We start from the raw sequence: 14,668 nt of genomic DNA, 5'->3' as shown, positions 1-14,668 counted from the left end.
AATCAAAGGAGGACCTGGACAACATCTTTCAAGAAATTATCAAGGAAAATGGCCCTGATATCCTGTAACCAGAGGGCAAAATAGGCATCGAAAGAATTCACCAATCACCTCAGTAAAGAGATCCCAAAATAAAAACTTCAAAGAACACTATAGCCAAATTGCAGAACTATCATTTCAAGGAAAAAATACTGCAGGTGGCCAGAAAGAAACAATTCAGATATCAGGGCACCACAATCAGGATTACACAGACTTAACAGATGTAAAGTATCGGAGGTCATGGAACATAATATTTTGGAAAGCGAAGGAGCTAGGACTACAACTAAGAATCATCTACCCAGCAAAATTAAGCATAATACTTCAAGAGAAAAAAAATGGCTATTCAATGAAATAGATGGATTTCAAACTTTCACAAGGAGAAGACCAGAATTGAATGAAAAATTTAATTTCCAATATCAAGACCCAAGAGAAGCCTAAAAAGGAAAATAGGGAAAAGAAAACATAAGAGATTCAATGGAGCTGAATTGTTTAAATCCTTGCATGGGAAGATGATAATTGTAATTCTTAAAAATTATGCCTCTAATAGCTAGAAAGAATATACATAGAAGATATGGATATAAGGTGAATTTAAGGGAATGACATAAAAAAATTAAGAGATGAGAAAGAGGAGTTCACTGGGTTCAGAAGGAAGGGAGAGATAGAATGGGGTAAATTATTTCACATGAAGAGGTATGAAAAACCTATTACAGTGTAGGGAAATATAGGATAGTGGGTGATGGGCATCACTTGAACCTTACTTTTACCAGTATTGGCTCAAAGAGGAAATAACATACACAGTCAGTTGAATGTAGAAATCTATCTTACCCTACAGGCAAGTAGGAGGGGAGGAGATTAAGTAAAAGGGACGGGGAGAAGACTGACAGAAGAGAGGGCAGACTGGGGAGGTGGCAGGCAGAACTGTTGAGGAGAGAGAGGGTGAAGGGAGAGAGAGGACAAATAGGAGGAAAAGAAGAATGGAGGGAAATGCACAGTAATCATAACTGTGAGTGGGAAGGGGATGAACTCTCCCATAAAATGGAAGCAGATAGGAGAGTGGATCAAAAACCAGATTTCTACAATATGTTGTTTACAAGAAAGATACTTGAAGCAGAGAGACATACACAGAGTGAAGGTAAGGGTCTAGAGCAGAATCTATTATGCTTCAACTAAAGTAAAAAAAAGGCAGGGATAGCAATCCTCATCTCAGACAAAGCCAAAGGGAAAACAGAACTAATTAAAAGAGGTAAAGAAGGAAACTACATTGTGCTAAAAGGTACCGTAGACAATGAAGTAATATCAATACTAAACATATGTGCATCAAGTGGTATAGCTTCCAAATTCTTAAAGGAGAAGTTAAATGAGTTATAGATTTATGACCAAACAAGTGATAGAGAACATTATGAAATGTAAATAGATATTTTTAATTATATTAAATTAAAAAGCTTTTGCACAAACAAAATCAATGCAACCAAGATTAGAAGGAAAAATCTTTACAGTAAGAGTCTCTGATAAGGCCTCATTTTTCAAATACATAGAGAACAGAATCAAATGTATAAGAATACAAGCCAATCCCCAATTGATAAATAGTCAAAGGATATGAATAGTCAGTTTTCAGATGAAGAGATAAAAGCTATTTATAAGCATATGAAGAAGTGCTCTAAATCATTTTTGATTAGAGAAATGCAAATTAAAACAACCCTGAGGTACCACTTCATACCAATCAGATTGGCTAATATTACCAAAAAAACAAAAAAAAAGGGAAATGATAAATGTTGGAGAGGATGTGGGAAAAGTAGGACACTAATGCACTGTTGGTAGAATTGTGAACTCTCCATTTTGGAGAGCAATGTGGAACTATGCCCAAAGGGCAACCAAACTGCATACCCTTTGATCTACTAGGTCTGTATCCCAAAGAGATCACTAAAAAGGGAAAAGGACCTACATGTACAAAAATATTTATAGCAGCTCTTTATGTGGTGACAAAATAATGGAAATTGAGGGGATGCCCATCAATTGGGGAATGACTGTACAAACTGTGGTATGTGAATATAATGGAATATTATTGTGCAGTAAGAAATGATGAGCAGGCAGATTTCAGAAAAACCTAGAAAGACTTGTATGAACTGATGCAAAGTGAAATGAACAGAACCAGGAAAACATTGTACACAGTATCAGCAACATTATGTGATGATTAACTATGAATGACTCAGCTCTTCTCAGCAACACAAAGGAAAATTCACAAAGGAAAATGCTGTCCACATCCAGATAAAGAACTGATGAACTCTGAATGTAGATCAAAGCATACTCTTTTTCACTTACTTTATTCTTTATTGTGTATTTTTTTCATTTCGATCTGTTTCTTCTTTCACAACTGTGACTAATATGGAAATATGTTTTACATGGTAGGGAAGGGGAGGGAGGGAGAAAAATTTATGACTCAAAATCTTATAAAAATGAGTAAAAAATCCTACATATAGTAAATTAACAAGATAGTGACAGAATTACTCTATTTGTGTTCCCTTCTATACTTCTTTTTGTTTTCTTTGGTGAAGTTTTTAAAATTGTTGATGCCCCCTTTCACTATCACTACCCACTAATTTAACATCTTCTCTTTCCCCCCACCAAGTAGAAGCCTTCCATTGTAACAAACACGTGTAGTCAAGCAAAACCAATCAACACATTGGCCATGTCTGAAAATGTATGTCTTATGACACCGCCCTAGCCCTTCTTCTCTCTACCTCTATTCTGATTTGTCATTCTTTGGAAGTTAGGATGGGTCACTGCTGTGATCAGTTCTGAAATCCTTCAGAGTCATTTTCCTCTACATTCTCATGGTGGTCACTGCTTACTTTGTTGTCTGGTTCTGCTTATTCCCCTCTGTATTAGGTCACACAAGTTAAATCAGTCTTTCCATATTCTGAGTCTATCAATTTCATCATTTCATATGTCACAATTTATTCTAGGAAACCTTCCCCAACCCCTCTTAATTCTGGTGCCCTTCTTTGTTCATCACTTCCTCTTTATCTTCTGTGCAGTTGGTTTGTACATTGGTTTGCTTGTTGTCTCCCCCATTAGTCTGTGAATCCCTTCAGGGCAGGGCTTGTCTTTTGCCTTTCTTTGTATCCTTAGCACTCCATACATTGCCTGGCATGCCGTAGGTGCTTAATAAATGTTTGTTGACTGACTGATTCTTTAACTATTCCTCAACTGAAGGGAACTTACTTTGTTTCGAGTTTTTTGCTATAACAAAAAGTGCTGTTATGAGTGTCCTTGGACCTATTTCGGTTCCCTTTTCATAGTTAAGACCAGTGCCTATTTTCCTTTAAGAAATATGTTTTTCCCAATTCAACTCAACAAGCATTTATTAAGTGCCTGTTGGGAGGGTGTGTGGAGCCAAGATGGCTGAATAGAGGCAACTCAGCTGAACTCTCTCAACATTCCCCTCCAAACAACTTTAAAATAATGCCTCAAATCAAATTTTGGAGCAGCAGAGCCAACAAAAGGTCAGGATGATTCATTTTTTCCAGCCTAAGAAAACTTAGGTCAGCAGGAGAAGTTTGTGACACCAGGGTGGAAGCCTGTCCAGAGCCCACACACATGGCAGCAGTAAGAACAGCCATCGTGGCTTTGGGAGCTCTCAGCTCAGAGATGGCAAGGAGGTCAGACAACTGGTCAGAAAGAGATTATGGGGACCCTTTGCTGGAACTGGGTAAAGGTGGCACTGATTGGTAACTCTGTTGCCCATACGCAGTTCTGAGTTGCAGTTCCAGGGAAAAAAGGATTGCTGGGGGGGGGGGAACTGTTCACAGTTCCAAGGCAAAGAGAACACTAGTGCTTGTGCCTGTAGGAGACCAGTAACCCTTCCTGGGTAAAGATCAGAGTGCAAACAAGGAAGCACCCAAAATTTGCAGACCCCTGAACTAGATCTGAAAATAGCAGCATAAAAAAACCTAAAGCTTAGGATACCCCAAGGTGAGCAGAACTCAACTTTAACATACAGTTCAAAGTCAAGAAATAGGCTGAAAAATGAGCAAACAACAAAAGAATTTGACCATAAAAGTTACTACAGTGGCAGGGAAGACCAAGGCATAAACTCAGAAGAAGACAACAATGTAAAAACAGCTACAAACAAAGCCTCAAAGAAAAATGCTAATTGGACTCAAGCCCAACAAGAATTAAAGAAAAAAATTAAAATGGTAGAGGAAAAAATTAGGGGAAAATGAGTGATGCAAGAAAATTATGAAAAGTAACAGTTTGGCACAAAAAAAAACCTGAAGAAAATAAAAACTGAAGTAGCCTAATGGTAAAAGAAAGAAAAATTCACTGAAAAAAAGAACTCCTTAAAAAGCAGAATAGGCCAAATGAAAAAGAAGGTACAAGGTCTCACTGAAGAAAATAATTCCTTAAAAATTGGAATTGGGCAAATGGAAGCTAATGATTCAATGAGACTTCAAGAAACAATAAAACAGTCGAAAGAATGAAAAAAAAATATAAGAAAATGTGAAATATCTCATTGGAAAAACAACTGATCTGGAAAATAGATCAAGAAGAGATCATTTGAGAATTATTGGACTACCTGAAAAGTATGATCAAAGAAAGATCATAGACATCATATTTAAAGAAATTATCATGGAAAACTGCCCTGATATCTTAGATTCAGAGGGTAAAATGGAAATTGGAAGAATCGACTATCATCTCCTGAAAGAGATCCTCAAATGAAAACTCCCAGGAATATTAAACCCAATTCCAGAGCTTCCAGGTCAAAAAGAAAAATATTTCAGGCAGCCAGAAATAAACAGTTCAAATATTGTGGAGCCACAATCAGGATCACACAAGATTTAATGACTTCCACATTAAAGGAGCAGAGAACTTGGAATATGATATTCCAGAAGGCAAGGAAGCTGTTCTTACAACCAAGAATACCCTACCTGGCAAAACTGAGTTATAATCCTTCAGGGGGAAAAAAATGAATATTTAATGAAATATAGGACTTTCAAGCATTCCTGATGAAAAGACCAGAGCTGAATAGGAAATTCTGACATTCAAACACAAGACTCAAGAGAAGCATAAAAGGTAAACATGAAAGCATAATCTTAAGGGTCTCAATAAAGTTAAACTGTTTACATTCCTATATGGGAAGATGATACATGTAACTCCTAAGAATGTCATCATTATTAGAGCAGTTAAAAGGATTTTACATAGATAGAAGGCATGGGTATAAGTTGATTATGTTGGAATGATCTCTGCCCAAAAAATGAAGGAGTGAGAAAAGATAGTACTGGAAAAAAGAGGAAGAGAGAGGCACAAGGAGGAAAATTTTCTTACATAAAGGAGGTACACAAGGAAAAGCATTTACAGTAGAGGGGAAAATGGGGGGTGAGGTAGTGGGCAATGTTTGAACCTCAGTCTCATCAGAATTGGTTCAAAGAGGGAAGAATATATACACACTAAGTTGTGTCCCATAGGGAAATAGGAGGGGAAAGGATAAGAGAAAGGGAAAGAGCAGTGGTAATGATAAAAAGAGGGCAGACTAAGGGAGGCAGTGGTTAGAAGCAAAATACACTTTTGAGGAGGGACAGGATAAAAAGAGAGAGGGAAGAAGAAACAAGAAAATTGGATGTAGGGAAATGTACAGTTAGTATTCATAACTGTGAATGTGAATGAGTTGAACTAACCCATAAAACAGAAGCACAATTTGTTGTTTACAAGAGACACACTTAAAAAAAGACGCAGAGTAAAAAGAAAGGGCTGGAGCAGAATCTATTATGCTTCAGCTGAAGTAAAAAAAGGCAGGGGTAGCAGTCATGATCTCAAATAAGCAAAAGCAAAAATAGACCTAATTAAAAGGGATAATCAGGGGAACTATATTTTGCTAAAAGATAGCATAGACAATGACATAATATCAAAACATTTGACAGTCTCTCTGATAAAAGGCCTCATTTCTCAAATACATACTGAGTATAGAACTGAGTCAAATTTAAAAATAATAGCCATTCCCCAATTGATAAGTGGTAAAAGGGTATAAAAGGGCAGTTTTCAAAAGAAATCAAAGCTATCTGTAGTCATATGAAAAAAATCTCTAAATCACTATTAATTAGAGAAAGGCAAATTAAAAAAAAAACAAGGTACCACCTTACAACTATCAGAAATGACAAATGCTGGAGGAGATGAGGGGAAAATAGATATACTAATGACTACTACTGGTGGGATAGTGAACTGGGCCTACTATTCTGGAAAACAATTTGGAACTATGCCTAAAGGGCTATAGAACTGTGCATATCCTTTGATGCAGCAATACAACTACTAGTTCTGTATTCCAAAGAGATAAAAGAAAAAGGACCTATATGTACAAAAATATTTATAGCAGCCCTTTTTCATGGTGGCAAAGAATTGGAAATTAAGGGGAAAGTCATCAGTTGGGGAATGGCTGAACAAGTTGTGGCATATGATTGTGATGGAGTGCTCTTGTGCTGTGGGAAATGACAAAGGGGGGTGGTTACAGAAAAACATGGCAAGATTTATATGAACTGATGCAAAGTGAAGTAAGAAGAACTGGGAGATCATTTTGCACAGTAACAGCAATGTTGTAATGATGTTCAACTGTGAAAGATGTGAGTACTCTGATCAATACAGTGATCCAAGACAATTCCAAAGGACTCATGCTGAAAAATACTATATACTTCCAGAGAGATAACTGATGAACTCTTGAGTATAAGTTGAAGTATAATTTTCTTTATGTTTCTTGCTTTTTTAAAAAAAAATATGGCTAATAGGGAAACATGTTTTGCATGATTTCATATGGATAATTGAGATCATATTGCTTGCCTTCTCAGTGGGTAGGGAAGGGAATGGGAGGGTGGAAGAGAATTTGGAACTCAAAATTTAAAAAGAAAAGCATACTAAATAAATAATAAATTGAAAAATATTTTTAAAGAAGCATTACCATTTCAAAAAAAATTTAAGTGCCCTTTGTGCCCCGTCCCCAACTTCAGTTTTTCCCATGTACATTTTTCATTTAGCTAGGAAGATATTTCTATAGAAAAACATTGAATTCTCATGTTTCTACTTATAAATTAACTTCATTTTGTGAATTTAATAAAGATGTTTCTCTTTTTTCTGATTTTTATCTCTATGCAGATAAATATAGTCAACAGTTAAGGCATTTGGTAATATCTTTGCCCATATCTCATTACCTTTTGTTAAAAATTGAACATTTTCACGTCCAAGCTCATTTTCAAATTATGGTTCATAACCCATTTTTATACAAATAATTACAACATTTGGATCCATTTTTAAATAATACTTATCTCAGGTACCTTAAAGAAACTTTATTTGGCTTCACAACCTATTTAACCAAACTGACTTAGTTGCTTTTTAAGAAACACCTGAACAACACTATTGAAATCTAGCCAAGGAATCTGGTTTAAATGGTGGAGAGAGAATGTAAAGGTTTAATTCTATTTTAAATGATATAATTTAATGTAACTATTATTTCCATAATATAATGTTGATCTTAACTAATTTCATTTCCATTTCTTTTCTGTTATTTTTCTATTGATTAAACTCATTATATTTGGATAATTTGCTATTGTAACCTAGTGATTCATATTTAGGGGAGGGAGGGTATATGCCACCTTCACAATATCAATAGACTGGTCGTGTAGTGGTCTGCAGGTCCTCCATCTTCACAAGGATTCATTTAGACACTCTTAGGAGGCAGCTGTGTGGCTCCCAGAAGGCGCGGTTATACCCTTCTAAAGGTAATGCAATGAATCCCTTAACAGGAAACATGACAGAGACAGCTAATGGGGCTCTAACATGCTATAGGTTACAGAGCAAAGATTGTCTTTTTATGTTGGGAAACAAACAAAATGGATTTATGTCAAGACAATTTTAGAATCCCTCCGTTAAGGAAGAGTGACTAACACTATAGGCCTAGGGTACAGGAAAATGTGGCAGACTGGAGGAAGGAAGCTTTGGGCTTGTGCTCAACAAGCTGATGGAGAGGTTTACTAGAACCCTGGAGAGATTACTTTTTTTGGTGTTTTTGTGGGGGGTTTTTTGGGTTTTTTTGGAGGGGGGAAGGCAGGGCAATTGGGATTAAGTGACTTGCCCAAGGTCACACAGCTAGTAAGAGATTATTTTAGAGAAAAAGTCTGTATGGTGAATGGGACTTGAACATGGAGAAGTCAGATGGCCAAGCTGTTCCATCGTCAAACTTCTCCGTAGACTTTAGCTCCATCGATCGGTGAATCTCTTTCAATTGTTGAATTGCACCCACTTGACATTCTTCTTAGGTGTTTACAGCGATTATTCAAATATATTAAAATAGGGAACATGCCCTTTAACATGCTTTGCCTTATCTTCAAAAGCACTTAATCTGTGTATAGGGTGGGATATAAATAGAAATTTTCTACACGATATAAGAAAATTTGAGAAGTGAGGCAACAATACCTAGGCTTAAGCATCATTAGTTGTAGTAACTAATGATAATAGTGAACCTTTCTAAGGAGGCTGCATAGGAAACCTGAGGGAGGGCTGGGTGAGAGGTCACTAGAAAAGTCACTTGCCCTCTCTGGGCCCCAAGGTCCTCCCATGACAAAGGGTATTGAATGAGGTGACCTCTAAGGTCACCTCCATTTCTCACTTTGATTCTGTCACCTGTGGCTCTGTTTTAAGAGTTAGTGCACGAAAATGTGTTTCCTAAGGCACAGAAGTCGAGTCAGAAGCTTGGCTGCCTGATAGATTCAAAGCAATTGAAATTCCTTTTGGGCTTCTAAAAAGAATCCTCCTACATGTTCACTGTGAACTTACCCTTTGAATGTGTGTCTAAAAACTGCCAAAGTGTGATGCTGTGTCCGAGCCGCGTGCCCCCGTTGTGTTTGATGGTGCCAAAGTCCTGTGAATCACGAGTTGGACGCAAAGCTGGAGACCTGGCGCAGTTCGTGAGCCTGCAAACATCTAGCTTCTGTTCGGCCACTTTTGTTTTTCTCGTTCTGCATTTTTGTGTTGTTTGTTTGCAGCCATCATTTTGTCTTATCGTCTTCAATTCTAGAGCAAGATGACGACAGTAATGACTCTGCCGACCCGGGCATCCTGGTCATACCTGAGCTTAGTGTCACAAAGGTGGCCGGAGAGAGATCCGGGAATGGGGAAAAAAGCAAAGCCCTGGGAGAGAGTGATGCCCAGCATGGGCAGGGTGTGCAGGAAACGGCCCCAGACCCTAGAACTGAGAGCAAAGGCTTGCCAGAGCTCAGGAGGCAAAAGTCTGTGAGGAGAATGATGGAGGACGGACGGGGGCCGCTTTAGCAGAGGTCTTTCTAGCTGCCCTCCCAGGTACCCGCCCGGTGGCGAGGGCGCTGCTGCATGCTGGCGAGGATTGGCACAGGCACAGACATGTTGCATGTCGTTCACTAAAATGAAAATGCATGGATTAGACCCAGCCCTTTTCCCTGAATCTGCACAGTTCTTGGAATGGTTCGACCTGTTTTAGCAAGCCTAAATTATTAGGAAAAACATGGGCAGAAAGTGACCAGGAAGTGATCGTTCTCTGCTTTCTATTTTCAACAATATTACCGATCACCATTGATATGAAGGCTGTCTATTTCAAATTATAATGGATATAATTTCAAAGTACTTCTTTAGGTATTTCCAGGGTCTGCCTTCACTAATGGAGGGAAACGTAGAAACAGCAACAAAAAACCCATGACTCTGATTGTCAGAATCCAGACTGTATTTGAAATACCAAACCACTGACATAGCCAAGCCTGACTGAGAAGAAGGCTTTTCCATTTTTTGCAGTCTTTAACTGAAGTATGTGCTAAAAGTATAAGAGTGCAGATTGGGTATTTTGAAGCTTTGATAATTGTAGCATACGCATTAGGGTTTTTGCCCCTACTTTTCCTCATGATATTTTTCTAATCTTTTCTAATCTTTTGCATGAATTATAGGCAATATGTTTCTCAAAACACCACGGGGTGTGATAATAGCATGCTTTTTTGCTTTTGTGTTAAATACATCTTTAATTACTATCATTTAAATCACATAGAACCATCTCCACGATGTAGTGGGATAGTGTTTGTTTTGATTCATTCTTTGAAATTTGCTCTATTATAGTCTGTTGCTTTTGGAATTTTTACTAAAAACACCAAAATCTAAAATGATTTTAAAAATTAATCATGTGAATTGCTAAATGCTAATGAATATTTTTTTATTTTTGTCTCTTTAGGTAATACAGATTTAACAGGCCAAGAGGAACTAATGGAAATATCTGAAGTTGATGAAGGATTTTATTCCAGGGCTGCATCTAGCACCAGCCAGACTGCCTTATCAAACACCACCACCACCAGCAAGACCAGTTTAGGAAAGAATCCACGAAGGTCTGGAGGAAACAGAACTGGAGGAAAAGAAAAAGAAGCCACTGGTGAATCAGGCAGAGAGCACTCAGCTCGAAAACAAAACCCAAGAGCCCTGAGTGAGAACCTCGAGCTGCTGTCTCTGAAGAGGCTCACTCTGACCACCAGCCAGTCCCTGCCCAAGCCTGGCAGCCACAGCCTGGCCAGGACGGCCACCACCATCTTCAGCAAGTCTTTTGAACAAGTCAGTGGCAGCACCGTCCCCCACAACCCAGGTGCTGCGGGTGGTGGAGGGACAGGGACAGATGCCAATAGGTTTTCTGCTTGTAGTCTGCAAGAGGAAAAGCTGATTTACATCTCTGAAAGAACCGAGCCACAAATTGCAGTTAAACACCCAGCCAGCCAGCAGAGACCTCCTAGCATCAGCATCACCCTGTCAACCGATTAGCATCTGAGACATATCCCCACACAAGCAGTGAATTGGGAGGTTTCCTTTCTTTTTATGTCCTTCATCCCTGTTTTGACAAGAATTCACAGATGTCTTCAATTCTGGAAGTCAGTTGGAATGGCAAGTAGTGTCTCCAGTGCAATGAGTTAAAATGTAGTTTGGCTTTTCCCTGGCTCTCCTGGCTTGAGGATAGTCTTATCAACCCCCAAGGGAGTCAGGGTGCAATTCTGGCAGGTTGTCTGATCGCTTTGGCCACATCGTGGGTGAGGCTGACTCTTTCTGTTACTTGTATTATGACCTTCAGTGTAGACAGATGTCATTGATTGTTGTTGAAAAGGTGAGGCAGCAGTGAAACTCCAGGAATCCTACCACCATTTTAGTGAGTCTGTTCTGCAAAACCATCAGTCGTATGAGAAACTATGTGTATGTGAGGGACAGCATCAAGGGAAATCTCTCTCAGTTGGGACCAGAGTTGGGACCTGAGCCTCAGGCCTGGGTGTGTCATTTGATACCAGGTCCACCCTGGAATGTGAATGAAGGTCTTAGCAATACTTGGCGCCCAGCAGAGAGCTGGATCCCACCTGTCTGATTGCTAGTTGCTCGGTTGTGTTTTCTGCTCCAGGTTGAGCAGATAAACCTTCGTTTCACCATTTCCTCCAAGTTGTAATAGGCCCTGACATGTTTCTCCAGCTCTTCTACTTTGGAAATTCCAGTTAATTTGATCCTCTAGTTAGGGGAATGCCCTTCTGGAGATGGCTGGAAGATCACTGTGAATCTCATAGTATTCCAGCAAAAAGAAAAGATATTAAATGTCAAGATAACTGTCAATTTTTCCTCTTGCACAACACTGAGTTTCTATGCAAATAAAGGAGTTTAGATGTTAAAAGTTTTACAACTGCACAATGTCATGAAAGAAAAGAAAGACCAACAGACTATAAAAGAACAAAAGACATTTACATGCTAATTGTAATTTAGCATGGTCATTTTTCCTGCTTTGGGCCTATACATTTAAAATCTCCACATAGGATCAAGTGGTTGCCTTGTGGTTGTTCCTGCCTCCTATAAGGACTGTTTATATTTTAAAATTGTCCTTATATTTATTTGAACAAAATTACCCAGATAACCAGTTTCGCCCTAAAGCTTTTTACCTGCTACTCTCCAGAGTCTGTTCTACTAACAGTAAAATGTCATTTACATATTTCTTGCTCCCACTTTCCCCCACTTAGATCCAAAGAAAAATAGACAGTGACTTAGTATGTTTTCTTTTTACCATCTTTCCTTAAGTGTAGGTCAGAAATAGGAGAAGACCATGTGGGGGTTGTCCATTAAAGTGTTGATTTATTTAAACTTAGGTCAAAAATTAATCTGTAAAAACCAAAGCACAAACTTATGACTCTCAGCTCTGAATGCCCCCGAGTTGGGAATATTATCGAGATTTGTTTTCTGTAGGCTTAGGCGTTAAACTTGGGGTGAGGTCTTTTGGCCTATGGAACAGCTAATCAACAGAGAGGTGTATACAGGCCAGGAAAGCAGGGAGGTCTGGGTGCCATTGTAAATGCTTGACCAAGATCACCAGGGATTCCCTCCCTACTCCTATCTGTAAGGAAAACAAAGAGCTGAAGGATTTTTTTTCCATAGATGCCACAATATTAATATTCTTAATGAATTCATGTCTTTAGTCTTAATCTCAAGCAGGTTATTACTTTTGGTGGAATCTCATAAGGGAAGGCCATATAGATTAGGAAAGCTTTAGCAGTTGGTGCCCCACCCTGTAAATGTGCAGAAAGCACATTTTCACCCTGTCCTGAAGCCTTATTTTGCTGTTAGGGATAACAGTGCAAATCAATCACTGGGCTAATGACTGGAGTTCTTTTTTTTTTTTTTTTTTTTTTTTATTTTTATTTTTTTTTTTTTTTTGACTGGAGTTCTTTTACCTTAAAATGCTCAGTATTTTTATCCTGTTATCCTCATGGTATAACATGGAAAAATGATTTGTTAGTAAAACAGGAAAATGTTAACGTAATTTCATATACATTACATTTGTTTGACATTAGCCTATATCGTATAATGAACAACTGTAGCAGTAAAGTAATGGATGAGCGTGCCCCAGATCTCACTGTTGGCAGGTTGATGTAAAATGTGGTATCTGGACTACGGTGATCCTGACATGGGGGAATGGTTACATGACTGCACCTCCAATTTTATGCCCATAGTAATGCTTTCTAACAACTAGGAGAGATGCGGGCTGAGATCCTGATCTTGCACCCTGCCACCCAGAAGACAGTTCCACTGGGCCCAGTCCATACAGAAACGGTTGTGAGGGCTTCAGGAATATCCCTCCCCACCCTGGCACTCTCCTTCCACCTCAGCATGGGGGATCCCTGAGGGTGTGAAGGTAAAGCAGTTCTCTCTCCACTGGGATATTCAAGAGAGCATCATAGAGTTTCTCTGAAGTGCTAGGAAGAATAAGCTGTACCTGCCACCACAGGAAACCCAGGGGGTCCTGACGGGCCGGGGTAGAAGGAAATAAGAGGAGTTTAAGCCAAGGTGGGAGAGGGCTGATTCCTGGAGACTCCTTATCTTGAAATCCTGGCTGAAGGTTGTTTTGGACTTTTTAATTATGAAACATTCATCCGACATTACTCATTTCTTAAACATTAACTTGAAATGTTTTAAGCAAAAGGAAATTTATATTTGAACCAAAACAATTAGGATCTATCCCAGTTTTAAGGGATTACGTATTCTTTGGAAAAACAAAACGAAAGCATTAGCACTGTGTTCAATTTTATAGTAGCCTGGAGCAGAAGGCATATTGCAGCTGTAATGACTTAAAATGACTAAGTATTGACCAAGTGATGCAGTCTGATATTTGAACTTAGAAGCTGACCTGAAGTTCTACTATTGAGAGTCTGCAAAGTTTGTACCTTCTTAACTGCTCAGTGGAACATTTTTTGTGGCTTAAAAATCTCAGCTTATGTGTAGATAGGTGTTTTATTCTGTGGTCATTTGATTCTGAAGAGAAGATAATTTGTTGGCCTTTGTGTACTCTTGCTAAAGATAGTAGTTTATAGACAATGTGTGATGGAAGCTTCCCAGCCGTGGGAAGAAAAAGGAACATGGCTTCTGACTGGGATGGATTTGTTTTCCTGGCTTCCTTAGTAACATTATGCTCAGTACAGTCCATTATTCATATCAGTGTTCTAAGTACATTGGGATTCCCTATTAGAGGCATAAAGTATATTTTGTCTTTTTGTACTGTGTAACTCTTTTGTATTTCATAACAACTCCCTATCTACAAATACTACATGCACCATTGGACAAAGTGGAAAATGTGTTGTCACTTTTTTAATAGTAGAGGACCAGTTAGTCCAAGAGTACACATTCATCGATGTGAAGGTTTTTTTATCCATCAGATCCGAGATCCTGTTTCTTAAAACTGCTTTCTCATGTATAGTTTCTGTTGTGTACTACTTCCCTTGTTACCTTTTCTTCTGATCATGTAGTGATACTAACCTTTTCACAGTAAATGTTTTGTTTTTAATTGTATACCTAGTTTACATTCCTGAAAAATAAATCACAAGTTTGAATACTTTTTATGTCCCATGTACCTTTTTATGTCAATGAAAATAAACTGGAGTTTAGTTTTTTGAAGTTTTATATATCGTGTAAGTGTTTTCCATATATAGTGCTTTGTATAGCAGAATGTTGCTGATAATAGGTTTTAACGAAATAAAAGTTGAAGTAAAATCTTGCTTCCAGATCATGTACTCATTGTGAAAATCCCCATCACTGAAAATTAGCAGAAGTTCAGGAGAGTGGAAAGAAAGTG

General features: G+C 38.4%; 1 protein-coding gene across 3 annotated transcripts in view; it reads left to right on the top strand.

The window, feature by feature from the left end:
• FAM126A (family with sequence similarity 126 member A) overlaps positions 1-12,705 on the top strand; it is a 100,223-nt gene extending 87,518 nt beyond the window's left edge. For 2 of the 3 annotated variants that reach the window (XM_036760220.1, XM_036760221.1), the window contains exon 11: positions 10,265-12,705. In XM_036760220.1, the coding sequence (XP_036616115.1) occupies positions 10,265-10,839 (575 nt within the window). In that variant the 3' untranslated portion in view covers positions 10,840-12,705. Of the gene's footprint in view, positions 1-9,091; positions 9,373-10,264 lie in introns of all 3 variants that reach the window. The other variant, XM_036760222.1, reaches the window with a different exon arrangement.
• Positions 12,706-14,668: the final 1,963 nt, after the last annotated feature.

The sequence above is a fragment of the Trichosurus vulpecula genome, chromosome 5 (genome assembly GCF_011100635.1).
Source record: "Trichosurus vulpecula isolate mTriVul1 chromosome 5, mTriVul1.pri, whole genome shotgun sequence".
NCBI classification, from domain to species: domain Eukaryota; kingdom Metazoa; phylum Chordata; class Mammalia; order Diprotodontia; family Phalangeridae; genus Trichosurus; species Trichosurus vulpecula.
This window is presented reverse-complemented; position numbering and strand designations above follow the sequence as displayed.